The following is a 22,057-nucleotide window of genomic DNA, read 5'->3' on the forward strand; positions in this document are numbered from 1 at the left end:
ACCAGAAGAGATGAGGCTGGATGTCCACAGCGTGGACGTGTGGAGCCCTCCTGTGATCACATGAACATGCAAGAAACAACTCTTTCTGATGGATGACACATTTTATTCCTGCATCTTCAGCTCAAATATATATTTATAATATTTCTATCCCACCATTTAAATTCTGTTGTTTTGTTTTTTACTGCGTCCTCCAGTCCAGAGAGGGACCATCTGGCTCGTCGTCAGCCTGCAGTGATGCTATGAGGATGCAGGTTTCAGTGCCTCCATCCAGACTGAGTGTACAACCAGAGAGAAGCCCTGCAGTGTTATGTTACAGTGTTCACTGATTACATGCATTTGTCTTCATACCTCAGTGGTAGCATAGCAACAGTCAGCGGCTGCAGCTCACAGACAGTAAAGGTACATTAACAGAATGAATATGTGACATTCCACCAGTGATCAGGAGCTCGACTGTTCTGTCTGTGCTGTACACATCTGCAGTGAGATCCAAAGGGGGTTTTTGTGTTGGGCACAAGTTACACGCTCACACTGTGGCCATGATCCAATGTATTTTATTCAGAAAACTCAGCAGTCACATCCAGCACAGAATGTATGCAGACTGCATGAGGACTACATCAAACAGCGCCCCCATGTGGCAGAGAACAACACCTGCATGTAAATGTATGACTGATCTAAACCTTGGTGCAAATCATGAATGCATTTTTTCCATTATCTCTGGTAAGGCAGCATGGAGAATCAGGTGAGGAGGAGTACAACCCGGAGCTCCGGAACAAACAAGCATGAGGAGGGCTGCTGCTTCTGTAAAATATGCTGCCTCAAACAGCACCAAAAGAGTTAATACAGGGGAAGTTCCAGCAGTGAACACACACACACACACACACACACACACACACACACACACACACACCAAAGTCCTCCTTTCTTTCAGTGGAGCTAAAGATACAAATGGCTTGTTAGTTAGAGGATCACCACCATCCTCAGGACAGCTGAATCTCTGACTTAGTGTCTTTATTTTTCATTTCTGCACTCCTGTTCTCACTCTAGGTGACACAGGGCTGCAGTGGGTTAATTGAAGGTTAAGTGAAGATTTGCCAGAGGTGTGAGGTGTGAATGTGGTACTGCGGCGCTGTAATAGACTGGCACCTTGCCCACTGACAACTGGGATGGACTCCAGCCCCACGGTAACTCTACAGGACAAATCAGATTAAGAAAATGGATGGACTGCTGTAAGGCGATCACTCAGACACCTACAGTCCATTTCTCTATGTAATACTGTTTTTTTTTCCCCTCAGTGCAATATTCCAGTTGAAGTTGTTAGTATTCATGTCATGATATGATATTAAACTATCATCTCTACCTAAATTGTTTTATTTTTGTATTTTTTTATATAATATTTATTCTGTATTATTATCATAAATTTGTATTTTATGTTTGATTTTATGTTTTTCCATTCTGTTGCATTCTTTTTGTATCTTTGACTGTATATTCTGCTGTATATATAAATTGTACATATCTTTATATCGTGTTATTTATTATTATTATTATTATCATTAGTATTTTATTTGGATCATTATTATTATTACACTCTGATTTATTGGCTGCCTGTATAATAACAGTGTATTTCTGTTATTTCCGGTTGCTGTGCCTTTAAATCGTGACGTAGCCCGGCCTGACTTTGTTGTAGGAGAGGCCGCGCTTCAGTCCGCAGGAGCGCGCCGGGCTGCTCGTTGGCTCGGGCCGGGGACGTCGCTGCTTTGCTGGTCCGTCGCGGCTCATCATGGAGTTCTTACTGGGGAATCCGTTCAGCACGCCGGTGGGGCAGCGGATCGGTGAGCGGTTTTGTGTTTTTATATAAACCGATACAGCGTGAAGACGGACAATAAAGACCTCTAAACCTCCGTTAGACGTTACATCTGAAAACACGTCACGTCCCCGCAGAGGTGCTGTACTGTTTCACGTCGTTAAACGTCAGAGCGGGTTAATGCACGAGACAGTTAATGACAGCGATGCACTAAAATATAGAAATCACGTTAATATCTAATGAGGCTTAATGTTTGATTGACGTGACCAGCGTGCAAATGACACAGCAGAGGCGTGAGGAAGAGGCCGAAGCGCTGAATCTGATTGGCTGTCTTTTTAACCTGCACAGAGGTGGGCGGGGCTTACGGTGGCCGACATCCCCTGACCCAAATTTGATGCTCGCTGGCCTGCAGCCAGTGATGGCACACTGTGCTTCCACTGCCTGATGGAGATCATTAAAATAACTGGATCAACAGATGGAGTCAGATCAGACTGGGAGCTGTTAGTAAAAACATCATCGTGCATGTATCTGTTTCTGACTCTTATATAATCTGGTTGGATGTTTAACATGTTTGCCCCCACACTAACAGGATTTACACCCAGAAGAGCTTTAAATATCTGCAGGCTACAAACCGTATGTAGCGTTACACCTGTCGCCCAGACACCGGCAAATTATGTCATGGTTGTTGGACGAGTGCAAAATTTATCATTATAATATCATTATGATATGTTTTCAGACGGTGTATAATCTGAGCCTATTGCCTCCCATGACGTCTACAGAACTAAGCTGAAGACATACGATGCCATAGAGACAAAAATCTGTCAGCGTGATTATTTATTAAAACAAATCTGGGTAATATACACTGTAAAAAATGGGAGTTTCCACCGTTTCTAACAGGTTTTAACAGGAGGATAATTTATGCATGGTAAATACTAGGGATGTCCCGATCAGGTTTTTTTGCCCTCGAGTCCGAGTCATTTGATTTTGAGCATCTGCCGATACTGAGTCCCAATCCGATACTTTCAGGATTCTTCATAAAGGCAAATAGGAACTCAGTCGTTGCAGCAAAACCTGTGTGTGTGTGTCCAGAGCGCCACGCTAGGAGATTTCACTCCAAAAGCAGCTGTCATACCCCTACACTACAGGACACAGAGCCACCCTGTACAGAAGGCGTTAATTTTTAGGGAGCTTTGAGAGCCCTAATAAATATATATCCGAGTCCTGATCGGGAGGTAATGTCCGATTCCGATCAAGTCTAAAATCACGCAATCGGGGCCCGATTTCTGATCACGTGATCGGATTGGGACAACCCTAGTAAATAGCACTAATTTTATTATTTGGAGCAAACATGAATGAATTTTTATCTTGAAATAATGGTTAGACTACATCATTTACAGTTTTTAGAAAGAAAAACGGTTCTAAGATGGATCCCTGTGGAACGCCACATTATTTCAAAGGTGTCATGTTGTGTGTTCACAGAGCTGGCGACCAGCTCCAGCTTACCAACTGAAGACTGGGCACTCAATATGGAAATCTGTGACATGATCAACTGCGCAGAGGAAGGGTGTGTGTGTGTTATCTGTCAGAATCAGGAACAGGCTGGTCCTCCGGAGGCTCCACGTCTCTGACTGTTGAACATTCTCTGATTACAGACCCAGAGATGCAGTCAGAGCCATACGGAAAAGGGTTGTGGGGAACAAGAACTTCAAGGAAGTCATGCTGGCGCTCACTGTGAGTGTGGTTGTTTTAGTTGTGTGTTCTGTCAGGTAGTTTTCTCACATTGCCGTTTGACTGCAGGTGCTGGAGACGTGCGTGAAGAACTGTGGTTACCGGTTTCACATCCTGGTGACCACAAGGGATTTTATAGAGGGGGTTCTGGTCCGATCCATCATCCCCAGGAACAACCCTCCCATATACCTGCATGACAGAGTGCTGAGCATCATACAGGTGAGGGGAGGGGAGGTTACGTGATGGGTGTCTGTTGTAGACCTTCTCCAGGCCAAATACCAGGGCTGAGAAATGAAAATCTGGCCACTTGAGCGTGACTCTTAAAACAAGTCAATCCAACCTGACAACTTTTATGCTGTATATTTGGCCACCATCCCATAACAACACTCCAACACTCCCTCACTGCTCCATGTTATCTTAGCATACACACAGTGACTGACAGTCGTGCTGCTGCACCCTTGTTGTCACCTTCTGGTTGTAACGTGTGGTTTCTCCACCTCAAGGCGTGGGCTGATGCATTCCGCAGCTCGCCCGACCTGACGGGTGTGGTGTCGGTGTACGAGGACCTGCGGCGGAAAGGACTGGATTTCCCTATGACTGAACTGGATGGATACACACCGGTCCAAGCCACGAAGAAGGTGCAGGCAGGGCTGGGTGCTCTTTGTTTTACTGCCGATCGCTGGGCGCTGCTTTCTGTCTGTCTGTCTGTCTGTCTGTCTGTCTGTCTGTCTGTCTGTCTGTCTGCCTGCCTGTCTGTCTGCCTGTCTGTCTGTCTTGGGGTTGTCTGTCTGCCTGACAGTCTGCCTGCCTGTCTGTCTGTCTTGGGGTTGTCTGTCTGCCTGCCTGTCTGCCTGTCTGTCTGTCTGCCTGTCTGTCCGTCTGCCTGTCTGTCTGTCTGTCTGTCTGCCTGTCTGTCCGTCTGCCTGTCTGTCTGTCTGTCTTGGGGTTGTCTGTCTGCCTGCCTGTCTGCCTGTCTGTCTGTCTGCCTGTCTGCCTGTCTGTCCGTCTGCCTGCCTGTCTGTCTGCCTGTCTGTCTGTCTTGGGGTTGTCTGTCTGTCTGACAGTCTGTCTGTCTGCCTGTCTGTCTGCCTGCCTGCCTGTCTGTCCGTCCGTCTGTCTGTCTGTCTGTCTGTCTTGGGGTTGTCTGTCTGCCTGACAGTCTGCCTGCCTGTCTGTCTGTCTTGGGGTTGTCTGTCTGCCTGACAGTCTGCCTGCCTGTCTGTCTGTCTTGGGGTTGTCTGTCTGCCTGCCTGTCTGTCTGTCTGCCTGTCTGTCCGTCTGCCTGTCTGTCCGTCCGTCTGCCTGCCTGTCTGTCTGCCTGTCTGTCTGTCTTGGGGTTGTCTGTCTGTCTTGGGGTTGTCTGTCTGTCTGACAGTCTGTCTGTCTGCCTGCCTGCCTGTCTGTCCGTCCGTCTGTCTGTCTGTCTGCCTGTCTGTCTGTCTTGGGGTTGTCTGTCTGTCTTGGGGTTGTCTGTCTGTCTGACAGTCTGTCTGTCTGCCTGTCTGTCTGCCTGCCTGCCTGTCTGTCCGTCCGTCTGTCTGTCTGTCTGTCTGCCTGTCTGTCTGTCTTGGGGTTGTCTGTCTGCCTGTCATTCTGTCTGTCTGTCCGTCTGCCTGTCTGTCTGTCTGTCTGCCTGTCTGTCTGCTCACCTTCATGCCTCTGCCTCTCAGACTGTGCCTGGGAACGGGCCTGCTGCTGTCTCCACTGTCCCTGCAGCGCTTCTCTCTTCCAAACCTCCGCCCGGGCCGCCTCAGACCTCTGAGCTCAAAGCGGCGCTCGAGGGTAACAGTGCGTTTACTCCCAGCCAGGTGACGGGACGCTTTTCAGCTTCACCTCTTTTTTTTGTTTGTGGCCTCTGAATCTTTACGTTTGGATCCTTCCAGCTTTGCTTCTTCACTGAATACTGTCGGTGTTTCAGGTGAACAAGCTGAAGGCAGAGCTGGGAGTGGTGCGCGGCAACCTGACGATGATGTCAGACATGATGAGTCAGCTGGATCCAGTCACAGTAAAACAGGCGGACATGGAGCTGCTGGAGGTAAAAGCATCAATCAGCACATGTCATGTGATGCAGGGTCCTCTCACTCTGACTCCCTCTGCTCATGCTGAGAAATGCTGCGTTGCCCTTAACTGATCTCCTACTTTTTTTTTATTTTGTGTTACATCTGGCCCTCCAACACACCCCCCCACCCACCCACACATGCTTTGTCTGATTGTGTCATTAGCAGTTATACACAGTTTGTAAGGAAATGCAAGACAGGATAGTGAAGATCGTCCCCAGGCTGAGCGAGGAGAAGCTCATCGAGGAGCTGCTGGCCACGAATGACGACATGAACACCGCTTTCACGCGCTACCGCAGGTAACGATCACACATGATTGATAGCCATAGATGTCTGCACACCGGCTGATGATCAGTTAATTAAAAACATGGAATTCAAACATGTGCTTCTGACTTTTGAGCATGACTGCAGGAGATCTGTGACATTTTTTTGTTTACAGGTTTGAAAAGCGGATAACAAACGGTCAGAGCACGGCACAGAAGGTAACGAGCTGCCCGTCAATCTTACTTCACAGCTTACAACTGTATGAAGGGACTGAACAGGTTAAATTGTGATTTATTATTTTTTGCTTTCAGAGCCACACGTATGTCAACCTTACCGACCTGGATCTGAAAACTGAATCAGGGTTTGCGTCCGTTACCAACGACAGCTCGCCCAGCCTGTCCAAAGCCGACAGCCTGTCCAGTCAGATGGCGAAACTTAGTGAGTGCCCCAGTGTCACACAGAGGATGATAACTGTGCTGCCTGTGGTCGAGTGTCTAGTCAAATTAATCTGTCGCTGTCTCTCGCTGTTCCTCTTGCAGGTACAAGTGAATCTGATGACACATTATCGCACAAAATGAACGCACACAGACCAAGGTACTAACACAGAATCAAGAACTGCTGCTTTCAGGCTGAGTTTATTTATACCCCGTTCAAACTGGGGAAAAAAATGTGGCTTAAGCAGGATTCGGCCACATCCAGATCAATCCAGATGTGTTTTTGTCTGAGTGTGAACACCTCGAATCCGGCTGTATCCAGTTTGATTTCAATCTAGATCCACCTCTCGTGGGTGGATCTAGCCGGATTGGCTCAAATGTGGCTCAGGTGTGAACACAATTGTGGCGAGCGAATCCGGCTAGCGACATGCTACGTCCGGTTAGCGTCATGCTACTTTCGGTTAGTGATGTGCTACTTCCGGTTCACGGGGAGCGACACGGGGCAAAAAAACGCATGACGCATGCGCACACACGGTCCTACCGCGGCGTGAACAGACTCTGTATATTACAAGGCGCCACCTAGTGGTTTGGAGGACAGCAAACATGCTGAATGAAGCCGGATTGAGTGCGGACACAAGTGTGTGCTAGCCAGATTTGAAAATAGGTCTGAAGGCATCCAGCTTAAAGGCTGTCTGGGCTCAATCCTACTCTAGCTGGAATGACTTTCTCCAGTGTGATTGGGGCCTTATAAATGTCTGCAGCTTTTATACAGCAGCGGGATTCATGTGAGGGGCTCTGAAGACAGATGTTTGAGCCTCACAGCAGGATATTAACTCTGAAGTGCATACAGATGCTTCCCAAATGTTGTACTGACTTATCAGAGGAAGCGAGGAGCGGTCACAAGCGGTCACTCGAGACACACTAGCCGACCTATTTAAGGGGAGCCTCCACCTCCTTCCCCTTTGTGTCTCTCCACCTGCATCTGTCTGATTTCAGACTGCTGTCCTCTTATGTTCAGCTCACCCAGGTGTGAACAGGACCATGTAACTGAGTGTTTGACCTGTTTAACCCTTGTGTTTCAGTGACGTTACAGTGGACGGCCTCGCTCAGGCTCGGGACAGCAGACTGCTACACACCGGAACGGTAAGCACACATACCAAGGTTTTCACAGCTTAGTCACGAGTTTTATCAGCGGCAATGATTGATTGGTGTTATCAGTCATGGGAGAACATAAAGGGTGCAGTCAGATTACATTCAAAGCAGGTCCTGAGTGTGTTTGTAGGACAGACTGAAGTGAAACTTTGTCTCTGTGACTGTTTTCCTCTCATGCGAACTCTCTGTCTGTGCGTGAAGGACGACAGCCCGGCCTCCACTCGCAGCTCCTCACCAAAGTTAGATTGGATGATAAAAAGGGGAATGGTGGGTCAGAGTAAACAGATACACGCCTCCACACCCTGTTTTTTTTTGTCATGAGGTTGCAGTTTACGTTTGCTTGGGTCTGGTTTGCTTTTGTTTTGGTTGCTTATTTTTGGATTTGGTGGTGCAGATGTTGAGTTGGTGTGCATGCAGGTTTGAAGAGCATGTTTGGACCCGATGTTCTGCATTACTTTCATACCTGAGGCCTTCTTCATGTGATGCAGTGGTTGTTCTTTTGTTTTGTTGGTGGTTTGGTAGCTGTGCTACATCTTCAGTTAGTTCTGTCAGATTTCTGTTTTCATCTCTAACCTGCTGCTCTGCTTCTCCCCTTCTTAGATTCCCATCAACCAGTCCACAGTAATGGATGATATTGAGAAATGGCTGGCGCTGGATGATGAGGTCAGTATCTGACTGCTAAATATATCCAAATACATTTTTCCATCTTTAGTCTTTAATCACATTCCATAACTCACAATAACATGTTGACATCTGCATGCTGGATCCTTAAAGTGGCAAACAGGGGAAATGTAGTGGCTCCCCCTGCTGGAGCAAACTTGTTGCACCGACGGGAGATCTATAATTAACTCTGGATGTGTGTGTTCATTTCTTTATTTACTGTTGTGTGTGTGTGTGTGTGTGTGTGTGTGTAAGGCTGAGGCAATATGTCATCAATATTTTTCTGTTAAACTTAAATATGTGTGTTATTTTTGTGTGTTTGTGACACAGTACGATGACTTTGAGGAATCTGACGGTGTAACCAGTGAAGGTGAGGATGTCTGTATTTTTGTACTTGACCCATAGGTGGCAGTAAAGGCTTAAACACAGGGCCTCCTATCATAGCACTTCTACACGGTCATGATTTGCCAGTTGTACTTAATAGAACAAAAGAATAAAAGTACAAAGTTATAAGCCACATATTGCTTCTATTGGGTATTTTTCTTATTTTAATCTTAATATTCTTTGACTAACATCCATAACTGTTGGTTTCTGATAGATTTTTTTTTAAATCTGAATCCGTCTCGCCTTCCTCTGCAGAATTCGACCGCTTTTTGGCAGAAAGAGCGAAGGCAGCTGAGCGCCTGCCGTCACTGAGAGCTTCCTCACAAGATAACGACCACTCCGAGTCTTAAGCTGCACTTAAACCTGCCAAACTAACACGAAGCTCCACTGGCAGGAAAAATGGAGATTTTCCTCATCGTCCAGCGCGCTCTATATGGGAACAACATTCCATTGTTGGTGGAAGGACGTCGTACGTGTGTGCTCTGCTCTGTACAGGGGAGCAAACAGTGTTTTTAAAAAAGATAATGTTGTTTGTTGAGGGTTTTTACTTGACATTGTTATGAGGGTTTGTCTGTGAGCAAACTTTTGCACATTTTATATGGTTACATTCCTGCTGTCGAAGGAGAAAAACACCCTGTTACTACATAGATGATGTATAATATTGCTGTTGAATATAAATATATATATATATATTGTTAAAAAAGGAAGGGTTGCAGAAAATGCTGCTGTGAGAGTAGCAAACACTGTCATCATGTAAAAGAGAAGCTCAGTTGATGCTTCATGGATGTTGAGGAATTTTTTTTTTTACATCCAGTTTTTCTCTGTGAAAATGTTTTACTTGAAATTTAAAGAAAAGGCATGATGGACTGCAGTCATGCATTAAACTAAAACTATTAACTGGAGATCTGTATGTTGTCATAATTTAATAAATTAATACAGTAATACTAGAAAAGGGCATATACTGGGTTTGACTGCTGCAGCTGAGCATTGCTTTGAATGCTGATGTGAAGGATTGTATGCCTCTGTGTGTCAGCCTGTCGCCATGGTAACAGCAGAGGAGACCTCAAAAACTACTCCAACTTTGAGAGCCTGGCGTGCGGAAATGATTCGGAATTAGAAAATTCTGAATACAAGTTTGATAGAGCAGCATCTAATGAGCGTTTCAAGACTAAAATGGAGTCTGTAGCTTGAAATTTGTAGGAGGAGACACATTTGGCAGATGACCCTCGTTGAAGGGCTCTCTCATAGACTCCCATGTTAAAAATGACACAGAAATTGCTTAATATTTGAAAAATTATAATTTTTTGAAAAGAACTTGTTGACCCGGAATGTCCTCTGTGAGATGAACTTTTTGATAGTTGAATGGCTGAAATCGACCTAGCGGCAATCAAACTATTGTTCTTCACCCTCTTTCTTCTTCCGTATTTTTTGAAATGAAACAATTGTTTAGGTTACATTAAATCCAATAGATAAAAGGATTACTTTGCAACCAAACAAAATTCCTACTGCCTACATAGCTAATTTGCCAACTACTAAAAAAAGAAAAGGTCATGACAGAATTCTGACTGTATTCTCAGAACCTCTTTTTCTCTGAAATAGTTTTAAAATATATTTACATTGAGTAAGTTCCTGTGTTAGGCACCATAGTCAGCACTCTGTCACTGCCTGGACCGGAAACACTCCCTAAAATCTGATTGGACAAAACAAGCCACGTGCTAAACAGCCCTGACATCTGATAGGCCAACCACTCATACGCCCACACGTGACGCAACCACGCCCGGTCGTTACGTTCAGCTGTCGCCTGTGGCTCGTTTGACACCTTCACTTCTCTCCCGTCATGTCTCTCGCTAAAGCTGCGAGGAGTCTGGCTCGTCCAGTCCGCGGCGTCCTGCCGCGTTGCTCCGGCGCTCTGACGCGGAGTTACGCCGCTGCCGCTGCAGCCAGAGCGGTGCTGGAGGGGGAGCTCGACTCGATCCGAGCCGCTGGAACCTGGAAGGCGGAGAGGATAATCACTTCCAAGCAGGGTCCTCAAATCAGCGTGGACGGCAGTCGTGGCAGTAAGTTACAACAGAGATGTTCTTGAACGCACCATGAGATATAGCGTTTCAGTTGGCGCGCTGCCTCGATGGTATCTGTGTGTCATGCAGGGGCGTAGGAAGCATTAAACATGGGGGGAGGCACCTTCTGTGGGTGGGTGGTGAAAAAAAGTACATCAGTATATTATGAAATATAATAATATTAATAATAATAATATGAAGTAGTTGCGATTTCCTGCGGATTTTAACAGGTTGTTAAACACCTGTTTTACCTACAGAAGTAAACACTTCATGATTATTTCAGGGACAGATTCAACAAAAACTCATTGATTTTAAAACACGGTGACAAACAGAAACTAATTCCAAGTGAAACAACAGTTTTGTCAACCATATCTGAGGCCCTCTCTCATTTACAGAGACAAAAACCTGCCAAATCCCATAGAAAAATTGGGCCATGAACCAAACTGCTCAATGAAGATAATACTGAAACACTAAAAATACTAACTTACAAAAAGATGCATGTCTTCATGTCTTTTGTGTTTATAATGATGCACTGCCTTATCTGCTACATCAGCGTTTCCCTGTTCATATACTGCCCCACTGTGTCCTGACGGTCCATTACATGTATTTTATTCTTGCTGATAAGAATACGAGCAGGCAGCTATGTGCACTAGCTAGGCGAGTGGAACGGAGTTTTTTCACAAGCGATCGAAACAGCGTTAGGTGGAGTTTCCTACTCGGTAAATGTGTGGGCCATTTTAAAATGTGTGGGGGGGGGGGGGCACGTCCCCCTCTGATATAATGGCAGCTACGCCTATGGTGTCATGTTAGCTAATGTGTTATTGGTCACAATACACAATACAAATCCTAATACACCATTTAATGCGTGACTTCCTGCTCACCATCAACAAGTGATTAATTTACTGTCACTTTATGTCATTTGTTTGACACTTAGACTCATAAAACTAAAATTTTAGACCCTTGAAAAGCTGCATCACGTTCAAACACACTTAAATATAAACTGCAGCTAACTGTATGTACAAAGCAGCAAGTATAAAGATGTAATATTTGAAGGTGTAGAACAGCTGTTTCTGTTAAATAACCCCCCCACACACACACACACAGAACCTGACCTTAGAATAAGAAAATAAATGCCAGATCATTCTGCTTTAAAGATTACCAGTACATGTGTTATAGTTTGAACAGCTAACAGCCGTTAATCTCTTTCTCTTTTGCTGTTCTGCTCACTGTGCACCTTTCAGCATGAACCTTTGCCAGAGGTTGACTCGGCTGATTTTCTGAAAGCCTTTGACTTGAGGCCACGGCCGCTCATGCATGAAACACAAAGTACATCTGCGTGGCAGCTCCTCTGTGTTCTGTGTCTGTTTTTTTTTTTTCATTGTTTTACCAACAATTCTCTTTTCACCTCAAGCCACCCCACCCCCCTCTTTTTTGTCCTTCTCTCAGCTATTCTGAACTTCTGTGCCAACAACTACCTGGGTCTGTCCAGTCATCCAGAGGTGGTGCAGGCGGGGATAGAGGCTCTGAATGCGTACGGCGCAGGGCTGAGCTCCGTCAGGTTCATCTGTGGGACACAGGTTAGTGCACAGCTTAGCACAAGGTTACCAGCACACATAATTAATTCTGTTAAACGTATTGTTTTCGTGTAACGTTCAGGATCTACACAAAAACCTGGAGCAGAAGCTGGCAGAGTTTCATGAGAGGGAGGACTGCATCCTGTACGCCAGCTGCTTTGATGCCAACGCTGGGCTGTTTGAGGTACGTCACGGGTCATTCTCTTAACGATGCAGACACGATTCCCCCTTTCGTGATTATTGCTCTCACTACAGGTGCTGCTGGGCCCAGATGATGCGGTGCTGTCTGATGAGCTGAATCATGCCTCCATCATCGACGGGATCCGCCTGTGTCGGGCGAAGAGGCTGCGCTACAAACACATGGACCTGAACGACCTGGAGAACAAACTCAGAGAGGCGCAGGTGTGTGTGGACTTCAGCAAGATGGCCGCTGATAGGAAGGGTCATTGATGATGAATGTTTGGTCCATTTCAGATATAACCTGATATTTATATATATTATATGTGATGTAGATGTTACATTCTTGGCTTTGTCAGCATCCTTTATAGTTCTGTGATGCAGTTATTTATGTATTCATATTGATGATATTGAAAAATGAGAAGCTCTGACCGTCAGCTCTGCGTTTCGTCCTCCTCAGTCGTCTCGAATGCGTCTGGTGGTGACAGACGGTGTCTTCTCTATGGACGGAGACGTGGCTCCTTTACAAGGGATCTGCAGCCTGGCTGAGCAGTATGGAGCCATGGTGTTCATAGATGAATGTCACGCCACCGGTTTCCTGGGGCCCCGCGGCAGGTTGGGGGAGGATTTAACCAAAAAAGAAGATGTCATGTCTATTTAGAATAATTATAATTCTACAGTAAATCTTTGTTTTCTTTTGCAGAGGAACAGATGAGCTCTTAGGAGTGATGGACAGAGTTCATATTGTAAACTCCACTCTGGGAAAAGCGCTGGGAGGAGCAGCAGGTAGGCTCACTGGGCACGTCCTTATTCTGTTTATTGGTCTTAACTGCCTCTCATCAACACTAATGTTATAATAACTCCCAATCCGACAGTCATTAGTTTTCAGTGGATCTCATATGTCCACTAAATGGACCTAAACAAGGTCTAAACACTCTGAAACTGACGTAGAACTTCCAGTAAAATCCAAACACTAGCAAACAGAAGTGGTGCTGGACGGTGCCTTCATGTCACTCAAAGCCGTCACGCCTTTAATAATCTATACCTTCAAGCCCTAATATAAATAAAACATTATAAAAAGTTGAAAGGGTCTGTACAGCAGGCTGTAAACCTGTTTTATTTTTTGTAATGTTGTTGCTGCCACCCTCTAGTGGATGTTTGACGACCTGCAGATGTTAACAAGAATGTAAATACACCACATCATTGCAGCTGTGTCTGTGCTCCTTCAGGCGGATACACAGTAGGTCCGAAGCCTCTCATCGACCTGCTGCGGCAGCGCTCGCGGCCCTACCTGTTCTCCAACTCGCTGCCCCCTCCCGTGGTGGGCTGTGCCACCCGGGCTGTGGAGCTGCTGCTCGCCTCCAATGAGATTGCACAGAGCATGACGGCCAAGACCATGAGGTGAGCCCCCTCTGTCTTGGTGGTGTTTCGACCTTTCTCCACCTGCGACCTGTGATCTGTACGTTCACTATGTTACACCATCAGATTCCGGAACAAGATGACGCAGGCTGGCTTCACCATCGCAGGCTCCGCTCACCCCATCTGTCCCGTGATGCTCGGCGACGCACGGCTGGCATCTCTGATGGCCGATGATATGCTGAAGCTCGGTGAGACGGCCTGAACCTGACCCTGCTTTTATTTTGAAAGGTTACACAAAGCTCATAGAGTCTGTTCCCTCCACAGGAATCTATGTGATCGGATTCTCCTACCCCGTCGTGCCAAAGGGCAAAGCCCGGATCCGGGTTCAGATTTCTGCAGCGCACACGGACGAGGACATTGACCGCTGCGTGGACGCTTTCATCCAGACGGGCAGGAAGCACGGAGTCATCTCCTGAGTCTGGCAGCAGGAATCAGAAGGATCCAGACCGGCTGTTACTCACGACTTATGAATGATGTTGATGGAAATATTAGTTACAAATATGGATCAGTGGAGGTTAGTTTTGTTTTTGTGCTGTTGACAGAAAGAAGCACTTTTGCTAAACAAGGTTTTGTATCTGGAACAAAAAGGGCTAAAAATGCTGCTTTTTTTGAGGCAGGAAATGTTTCTATGAATTCTTCCGTCTGTTGCCAATAGATGAGACTATTCAGACCGATCATTCGTCTGTTCTACAGACGGGAGTTTGATGATTATGAAGATTATATTAAAATGTGTAGTGATGCTACTGTTACAGTAAACAGTTAAACCAGAAAAAACATCAGTGGCTCTTTGTTTTGTTTTTTAGCAAAGGAGAGATTTGGCCTGAGCAGCATCCACTGTCTGTGTCTCAGTGTGTGTGAGTGTGTGTGTCTGTCTGTGTCTCAGAGTGTGTGTGTGTGTGTGTCTTTAAAGCTCAGAGGTTTGACTCTTTTCCCCACTATACCCCGTCTACGACTTCACACGTGTGTGTAAGCTCAAACAACAATAAATTAGTTGTGCACAGAAATGGTCGTAATTAGAGGTAACAACAGGTTTGACTTTCACATTAAAGACATTGAGCTTTTATTTTGAAAAACTCAGACAGGAACTAAGCCTTAAGATGTGCCATGATCCTCTTTCATCAGCTGATGTCTGATATACTGATATGAAATAACTCGGTGAAGTAGGAGACATTTGTGCATTATTTTATGTATTTTTTAAATACATGTAAATAAACATAAACATTATATTTTAGGATGTGATCCTAAATTTTCACCTAGCCTTTAAGGAATGACCCAGTTTCTCTGTAACTGTTTTAGTATATAAACACTGTTCATGTCCAATAGAAACAGCACAAATAAAAAAATAATAAAAAAAATAAAAATATTTGTAACTAAACATGGATTAGAACATGAATCTGCTCCTTCTTCTTCTTTGTGTACCACGCTGCTGCTGCAGTCTCTCCTCCTCCTCCTCCTCCTCCCGTTCTCCTTTTCGCGCCACCACTTCTCACACGCTCCTCCTTATTTTGCGTCATTACGCCGCTCTGACCAATCACATGCGGCTGCTTTAACTTTCACCCAATCAGAGGCCAGGAAGGGCGCGCTGTGCGAAGCGACTCGCGGGAAACAGAGAGGAAGGAGTTCAGTTTTCCCGCGAAGCAGACACTGAGCAGCCCGTGTCTGTGGCCGGTCGGACTCTCTCTGCTGCTTTTTGTTCCTCCATCTGCTTCATCATGTCCGGATTTGACGACGCGGGGATTTTTTACAGCGACAGCTTCGGAGGAGGAGAGGGACGCGGCGGGGACGAAGGCGGCCAGCAGCGGAGTCAGATCAAGAAGCGGTTCCGAGAGTTCCTTCGCCAGTTCAGAGTGGGGACCGACCGAACTGGATTCACATACAAATACAGGTGCAGTAACAACGTTTAATGGAAAGAAACGGCAGTAGGGAAGAAGCACGCAGCTTGTAACGCTCCCCCCATGTGATCAGGGTCAGTTCAGTTTTAATTGGAGCCTTTGTTCCTTTGAATGAGCAGACATGAAGCAGGGACGAGGCATTAAGAAAGTTACTGTCGAGATGCACTATGGGAAATGTAGTCTTTAGCATGTCTAGACCTTGATTTGAACTAGAGAGTGGACACTGAGAATATCAGTCAATCATTGTTAGTACCCAACCAATTTTTGTGTATTAAAATGTTTAAAAAGCTGATTTGTATTTCATTAAATATGTTTTTTTTTCCAAATTTTTTCTAGAATGTTTCATTAAAGCTAATATGAATAACAAATCTGGTATTTTTTTCCCCATCTGTTCATTTAGAGATGAGCTCAAGCGACACTACACCCTGGGGGAGTACTGGGTGGAGGTGGAGATGGAGGACATCGCCAGCTTTGATGAGGATCTGTCAGACTGTCTGTACAAGCTGCCAACCGAGAATCTGCCCATGGTGAGTCCACCGAGGGACTTTTGTTAGCTGTAGGGAAGAATGGTCTTAGGAAGGACTAGGGTGGAACAAGAGAACACTCTAGATGTTGTAGATCTACATAGATGGTGCCAGTTTTCATCCTCTTCCTCTGATTCACAGCTGGAGGAAGCTGCAAAGGACGTAGCTGACGAGGTCACCCGCCCCCGACCTGCAGGAGAGGAGACTGTTCAGGACATCCAGGTTATGGTGAAGAGTGACGCTCATCACGCCTCTATTCGCAACCTCAAGGTACCTTCACGCCCTCCGTGAGTCTCACGCCCGCAGCTACCGGCAACAGTCTGATCAGTGTTCTCTCCCCTGCAGTCGGAGCAAGTGTCTCGTCTCGTGAAGGTACACGGCATCATCATATCGGCCACCTCGGTCAAAGCAAAGGCCACCAAGGTGTGCCTGCAGTGTCGCGGCTGTCGTGCCACCATCAACAACATCCCGCTGCCGCCGGGCCTGCAGGGCTACGCTCTGCCGCGCAAGTGCAGCAAGTGAGTACGAGCAGCGGGAGCGACTTTATCACTGCTTCAGCAGCATTACCTCCAACACTCTCTCTCTCTCATCTCTCAGTGAGAACCCCGGTGGGGTGAAATGTCCAGTGGACCCGTACTTCATCATCCCCGACCGCTGCGTTTGCGTCGACTTCCAAACGCTGCGCCTGCAGGAGTCTCCGGACGCTGTTCCACACGGAGAGATGCCCCGTCACCTGCAGCTGTACTGCGACAGGTGAGGAGGAAACATTAAACACCATCAAATACAAAACCTGGCAGCAAGAACTCCTGGATGGTGAATTTTCGAGTTGTCCCTGAAGTCCATTTGGTCTTGTGTCAACTCTGACAGTCTTCCCTTCCTCCTCCTCCTCCTCCTCCTCCTCCTCTCTCAGGTATCTGTGTGACCGTGTGGTCCCAGGAAACAGGGTGACCATCATGGGTATCTACTCCATCAAAAAAATGGCCGCTGCAAAGACCCGAGGCAAGGAGAAAAGTGCCGGTGTGGGAATTCGTGCTTCTTACCTGCGAGTGGTCGGCATCCAGGTGGACACAGAGGGAGCAGGTGAAGATGAATGATTGGATTAAAGATGCTAATGTGTTTAAACGGGAAGACGGACATTTACAGCACAGGGTTCTTCTCTTCCAGGCCGTGGTGCAACTGGGTCAGTGTCCCCGCAGGAGGAGGAGGAGCTCCGAGCGCTCGCTGCCTCTCCTGATGTCTACAACTCTCTGGCACGCTCGGTGGCGCCCTCCATCTACGGCAGCGACGACCTGAAGAAGGCCATTACCTGTCTGTTGTTTGGAGGATCAAGAAAGAGGTGAGGCGGTGACGGCAATACTTCCCTCTCTAGATTAGTAGGCTTTTGTGGTTGACTTGTGTTTGTTTCCCGTCCCTTCAGGCTGCCGGACGGTCTCACTCGTAGAGGCGACATCAACCTGCTGATGCTGGGAGATCCGGGTACAGCCAAGTCTCAGCTGCTTAAGTTTGTGGAGCGATGCTCACCTATCGGGGTTCGTTATCTGTTCTGACTCTGACTGACTTCTGGCTGTGAAAGTTAATCCACCCTCTGACCCTGACCTCCATCTCTGTGTCTATATCAGGTTTACACCTCCGGTAAAGGCAGCAGTGCAGCCGGTCTGACGGCCTCTGTGCTGCGGGACCCCCAGACCCGTGGATTTATCATGGAAGGAGGAGCCATGGTGCTGGCTGATGGCGGAGTCGTTTGCATTGATGAGTTTGATAAGGTAAAAAAAACCACCATCAGTAGCAGGTGCAGCTGTATTATCCCTATGTTTCCTGTGGGTTTAAACACTATGTGTTATTCAGATGAGAGAAGATGACAGAGTGGCGATCCACGAGGCCATGGAGCAGCAGACCATCTCCATCGCTAAGGTATGACACACACCCGTCTACAATGTTGTCACTGTTGGTGAGGCGCTGGATTAACATCTGGGGTTTCCTCCCAGGCCGGCATCACCACCACCCTGAACTCCCGCTGCTCAGTGCTGGCTGCTGCTAACTCCGTGTTCGGCCGCTGGGACGACACAAAGGGTGAGGACAACATCGACTTCATGCCCACCATCTTGTCCCGCTTTGACATGATCTTCATCATCAAAGATCAGCACGACCAGCAGAGAGACATGGTGAGGACGTGTGTGTGTGTGTGTGTGTGTGTAGATGGAGGTAGAGGTAAAACCCATTCATTGGGTTAAATCTTAACTTGTATTCTGCGTTTGTTTGCAGACGCTGGCTCGTCACGTGATAAACGTCCACCTGAGCGCTCTGACGCAGACGGAGGGCGTGGAGGGCGAGATTCCACTGGCCAGCTTTAAGAAATACATCGCCTACGCCAGAGCGTGAGTCAGACTGGATACGTCATTATGACCAATTTGCGACTGCATTTTCTCAATAATCATGTCGTAAACGTTTGCTTGCAGTAAGTGCGGCCCACGGCTCTCTGCGGCGGCGGCTGAGAAGCTGAAGAACAGATACGTAGTGATGAGGAGTGGAGCACGAGAGCACGAAAGAGAAACAGACAAGCGGCCCTCTATTCCCATCACTGTCAGGTAGGTTTGGTTTCCAGACTCCCAACAGAAAGAGCGTCAGCTTCTCTGGTGTTTAATGATTTATTTTTCTGTTTTCAGGCAGCTGGAGGCCGTCGTCCGTATCGCAGAGTCTCTCGCTAAAATGAAGCTGCAGGCCGTGGCCGGAGAGGAAGAGGTGGACGAAGCCCTCAGGCTCTTCCAGGTGTCCACGCTGGATGCTGCGCTGTCTGGGAGCCTCTCAGGTGTGTGTTTAACTGCATCGTTTTGTCTTTGTACCTGAATTTTAAATGCAGATGCAGTGCTGTTGTAACACCTTCTAAACTATGTGTTGTGTGTGTGCAGGCGTGGAGGGTTTCACTTCTCAGGAGGATCAGGAGATGATCTCCCGCATCGAGAAGCAGCTGAAGAGACGCTTCGCTATCGGCTCACAGGTGTCCGAGCACAGCATCGTCCAGGACTTCACCAAACAGGTCTGAGCACTGAAGCCAGAGCCTTGGGTTTGTAGGATAGCATAAGCGAATTAAGTATCTGATGTGTGTTTGTTCCTCTCTGTCTACAGAAATATCCCGAGCACGCCATCTACAAAGTCCTCCACCTGATGCTGAGGAGGGGCGAGCTTCAGCACCGCATGCAGAGGAAGGTCCTGTACAGAGTCAAGTAGAGCACGCTGTGCTCAGACGCCATGATATTGTGTAAATAGTTTGTGCTGGCAGATTATCTTTAGAATAATCTCTGGATGACATGTGTTCTGAAACAATGGGAAATAAATAAAAGTATGTGACATCAGATTAGCGATGGCGTTTGTTTATTAAAGTGTTAAAGTTACAGAAAAGATAAAATCACTGATCTGGCTGATTTGTTTACAGATGAGACGCGTTTCAGTGTTGATTTAAAGTGCTGCAGGTGCTGAGAGGATAGAAGCCTACAGAGCATAGATTCCCACTCCGATCGTAGCCATTGCGACACACAGTCCGAGAGCGAACTGCATGATGGGTGATGATGGAAGCCCCGCTGTGGGGGAGGCGCTCTGTGATTGGTTCCCAGCTTCTGTTGTGACACTCAGCATTTTCTGCAAGTCATCAAAAACCTGAAACATTAAAAAAAAAAAAAAAACAGTCAGCATGTTGCTTCTGCACATGACAGATTCACTTCCTGTTTCTTCTGTGTGCTGCTACGTTCGGTCACTGACATTTAAAAAAACAAAAATCTCACCTGGATGTTGAACTCGAAGGATGACACGGCCTCCCGCAGCAACGCCGCCCGCTGCTCCTCCGACAGCTCGATGCTGTTCATGCGGCTCCGGTACAGCTGCTTGAAGCGGTTCGGGCTGCTCACACCAGGAAAAGAGAAAAACGACAGGCCCTCTGTGCTGCTCAGCCCCAGAGACTTCTGGGTAATTTTTCCCAGCACCTGTCCTCCTGATAGATCACCAAGGTAGCGGGTGTAGGCGTGGGCCACCAGCAGCTCGGGGTTCTCTCTGCCAACCTGAAGAAAAGCGGTAAAAATACAAAATATGAGTTAAAGGTGGAAACATTACCTAAGAGATTGTTGTCTGAACAAGCCCTTTGTGCTTAGGTGAGAGCCACCTACAGATCAACCTGTTAGCATTGTCAGCTAGCTTGATAAGCAATGCTAGCTGCAGCTATGTTACAAGAGAGTTTGTCGGTTCCTTATGAGCAATCTCCAGATTTGTAGTTGTAGCAGAATAATAGGTTAGAGGACCAAATATCAATATTCAGACTAAAGCAGCCTCTATAAACTAGTATAAGTATAAACTACGTATTTTGTTAAAATGCTTGCTACCCTTGTTCCCATCATATTTAGCTTGCCAAGCAGGTTTTTAAAATTTACAAAATAGTCCAGCTACACACATACCCAGAGACTTTTAAACAACATTTTTGAATGCTAGCCTCACTCATTTTTTGTTCCCATTTGGAGTTTAAAATTCATTTTCAACAAAGAATTAGAAAGTTTTATCTGTTTGATAGTTTTGTTTGTCAGACAATATATCACCATTAGAGCGTCTCCTGGGTTCAGTCAAGTATTTAAAGTAAGTAGCTTGGTGTAATCTAAAGTAGGAAGGAAAGTGCTGACCTGCCGTAATCTCTGTTCATATCTCTGAGTGGCGGCAGGAACGATGACTTTCTTCCTCCAGTCGGAGCCAAGGAAGTGTTCCAGGTCTCTCTCCAGGGATTCCAGACGGGCCAGTTCCTGAGGGAAGTATATCGGCGCAACAGCTGGATGGGATGAGTTCCGGTCCAGCTCCTCTTCCAGAGCCTTGTAGATCTCGTAGAGGGAACACAGCAGGACCTGAGAAACAATTCAGAGTCAGGACGGAGCAAAACAAAACAACAAAAAAAGACATCAGTGTGTGTCCTCCCTTCCCTTCCTCACCTTGTACTGTGTCAGAGTGATCTGTCCCTTCTGGTAGTTCAGCATCAGCTGTGTGTTTTCAGCCCGCACATGGTTGTCTTTAGTGGCATCTTTAATCTGCTCTGATAAATCACTGAGGAAACAAACAGATCAACAACACAATCAATCATCAAATCCAAACAAATTCAAAACAACTTTAAAAATAAGTGACCCGTCCTACCTGCCAACCTCCCCGGCCTCAGTTTTCCTTGCACTCTTCATGGTCTCCATCTGGCCAGATTGTATTCAACAGGTTAGTTAAATCAGTAAAAACACATTAAACACACACACACACACTCTTCACATACTTACGTCCAGTGAAGTGTTCGGTCCTGTGTGTGTCGGCTGCAGCTCTCAGCGCTCTGTGACCTCTCTGCTGTTCCCAGGCCTCCTTTATACAGCTGTGATACTCTGGCTGCAGAGCTAAATAGGAAGTGTGACTGCTGAGTCATGTTACGGACACTGCTGCTGCTTGTCATGACAAAGCACATGTGAGATTACAAATCAGAAACCATGAGAAGGCGGAAAATCATAATCAATGTTTACTCAGTGGTGGAGAGCTAATACAGTCTAAAGACTGCTGCTGGATTTATGCTGCACTACGCAGAGTTCTATCCACTATAAATACTTAAAACATCACACAATACATGCTAATTTAATTAGCAATTAGTAAACTATGTACTATTACTCCATTATAAAACATTACGACATGATGGCCTGAGGATGAAGATTACCTCGAGGTGTATTGGAAGCAATTAAGTTAAACCAGAGATGACATTATGCTACGTATGCTAATGCTAAAATGGTCCATTCCTCCTCTGTCAAAATGTTGCTGTATGATGTGGGTGAAGGTAAACAAAGCTTATAGGCATATTTAGCATAACAACAATAAGCTAGCTAAAGAGATCATGCCTGTTAAGGTCTGAAAAAAGTGAGGAGCCATTTAAGACACCTTGGA

General features: G+C 46.4%; 4 protein-coding genes across 8 annotated transcripts; 3 read left to right on the forward strand and 1 right to left on the reverse strand.

Moving 5' to 3' along the window:
* The first annotated feature begins 1,108 nt into the window (after positions 1–1,108).
* Positions 1,109–9,376, forward strand: tom1 (target of myb1 membrane trafficking protein). Of its 4 annotated transcripts, none has more exons than XM_028412789.1 (17): positions 1,109–1,181; positions 1,664–1,829; positions 3,281–3,365; positions 3,454–3,532; positions 3,599–3,748; positions 4,033–4,167; positions 5,200–5,337; positions 5,448–5,564; positions 5,752–5,885; positions 6,026–6,068; positions 6,162–6,288; positions 6,390–6,444; positions 7,367–7,427; positions 7,638–7,703; positions 8,037–8,099; positions 8,427–8,466; positions 8,736–9,376. In XM_028412789.1, exons 2-17 carry the CDS (start codon positions 1,778–1,780, stop codon positions 8,828–8,830), a joined length of 1,440 nt encoding a protein of 479 aa, XP_028268590.1. In that variant the 5' UTR covers positions 1,109–1,181; positions 1,664–1,777; the 3' UTR covers positions 8,831–9,376. The 4 variants fall into 4 exon arrangements, with proteins under 4 accessions (XP_028268590.1, XP_028268591.1, XP_028268592.1 ...); XM_028412790.1 differs by having other exon boundaries at positions 5,755–5,885; XM_028412791.1 differs by lacking the exon at positions 7,638–7,703 and having other exon boundaries at positions 1,116–1,181.
* Positions 9,377–10,252: 876 nt separating this feature from the next.
* gcat (glycine C-acetyltransferase) lies at positions 10,253–14,483 on the forward strand. The gene is made up of 9 exons (XM_028412793.1): positions 10,253–10,537; positions 11,984–12,114; positions 12,194–12,295; positions 12,367–12,513; positions 12,749–12,903; positions 12,992–13,074; positions 13,518–13,689; positions 13,774–13,895; positions 13,972–14,483. Exons 1-9 carry the CDS (start codon positions 10,318–10,320, stop codon positions 14,121–14,123), a joined length of 1,284 nt encoding a protein of 427 aa, XP_028268594.1. The 5' UTR covers positions 10,253–10,317; the 3' UTR covers positions 14,124–14,483.
* Positions 14,484–15,300: 817 nt separating this feature from the next.
* On the forward strand, positions 15,301–19,478 carry mcm5 (minichromosome maintenance complex component 5). The gene is made up of 16 exons (XM_028412773.1): positions 15,301–15,592; positions 16,000–16,126; positions 16,265–16,393; positions 16,469–16,641; positions 16,721–16,876; positions 17,034–17,203; positions 17,288–17,459; positions 17,541–17,652; positions 17,743–17,886; positions 17,969–18,034; positions 18,109–18,285; positions 18,386–18,498; positions 18,580–18,708; positions 18,787–18,929; positions 19,030–19,157; positions 19,247–19,478. Exons 1-16 carry the CDS (start codon positions 15,420–15,422, stop codon positions 19,346–19,348), a joined length of 2,214 nt encoding a protein of 737 aa, XP_028268574.1. The 5' UTR covers positions 15,301–15,419; the 3' UTR covers positions 19,349–19,478.
* Positions 19,471–21,586, reverse strand: hmox1a (heme oxygenase 1a). 2 transcript variants are annotated; one of them, XM_028412801.1, is made up of 6 exons: positions 21,412–21,586; positions 21,281–21,330; positions 21,082–21,193; positions 20,782–20,997; positions 19,900–20,172; positions 19,471–19,774 (listed from the first exon to the last, which is right to left on the reverse strand). In XM_028412801.1, the coding sequence occupies exons 2-6, from the start codon at positions 21,328–21,330 to the stop codon at positions 19,610–19,612; spliced, it is 816 nt and encodes a 271-aa protein (XP_028268602.1). In that variant the 5' UTR covers positions 21,412–21,586; the 3' UTR covers positions 19,471–19,609. The 2 variants fall into 2 exon arrangements, with proteins under 2 accessions (XP_028268602.1, XP_028268601.1); XM_028412800.1 differs by having other exon boundaries at positions 21,408–21,586.
* Between the last annotated feature and the right edge of the window lie 471 nt (positions 21,587–22,057).

Source organism: Parambassis ranga, chromosome 8, assembly GCF_900634625.1.
Source record: "Parambassis ranga chromosome 8, fParRan2.1, whole genome shotgun sequence".
NCBI classification, from domain to species: Eukaryota; Metazoa; Chordata; class Actinopteri; family Ambassidae; genus Parambassis; species Parambassis ranga.

Bases quoted from the DNA above. Each gene is read 5' to 3' on its own strand.
- hmox1a (XM_028412801.1), bottom strand. From the start codon at position 21,330: ATGGAGACCATGAAGAGTGCAAGGAAAACTGAGGCCGGGGAGGTTGGC. The intron at 21,194-21,280 runs GTAGGACGGGTC...TTGTTTCCTCAG, and splicing joins GAGGCCGGGGAGGTTGGCAG to TGATTTATCAGAGCAGATTA. The intron at 20,173-20,781 runs GTCAGCACTTTC...GCTTTTCTTCAG, and splicing joins ATGAACAGAGATTACGGCAG to GTTGGCAGAGAGAACCCCGA.
- gcat (XM_028412793.1), top strand. From the start codon at position 10,318: ATGTCTCTCGCTAAAGCTGCGAGGAGTCTGGCTCGTCCAGTCCGCGGC. The intron at 10,538-11,983 runs GTAAGTTACAAC...TCCTTCTCTCAG, and splicing joins CGTGGACGGCAGTCGTGGCA to CTATTCTGAACTTCTGTGCC. The intron at 12,514-12,748 runs GTGTGTGTGGAC...CGTCCTCCTCAG, and splicing joins ACAAACTCAGAGAGGCGCAG to TCGTCTCGAATGCGTCTGGT.
- tom1 (XM_028412789.1), top strand. From the start codon at position 1,778: ATGGAGTTCTTACTGGGGAATCCGTTCAGCACGCCGGTGGGGCAGCGG. The intron at 1,830-3,280 runs GTGAGCGGTTTT...GTGTGTTCACAG, and splicing joins GCCGGTGGGGCAGCGGATCG to AGCTGGCGACCAGCTCCAGC. The intron at 8,100-8,426 runs GTCAGTATCTGA...TTTGTGACACAG, and splicing joins GGCTGGCGCTGGATGATGAG to TACGATGACTTTGAGGAATC.
- mcm5 (XM_028412773.1), top strand. From the start codon at position 15,420: ATGTCCGGATTTGACGACGCGGGGATTTTTTACAGCGACAGCTTCGGA. The intron at 15,593-15,999 runs GTGCAGTAACAA...CTGTTCATTTAG, and splicing joins GGATTCACATACAAATACAG to AGATGAGCTCAAGCGACACT. The intron at 17,460-17,540 runs GTGAGGCGGTGA...CCGTCCCTTCAG, and splicing joins TTTGGAGGATCAAGAAAGAG to GCTGCCGGACGGTCTCACTC.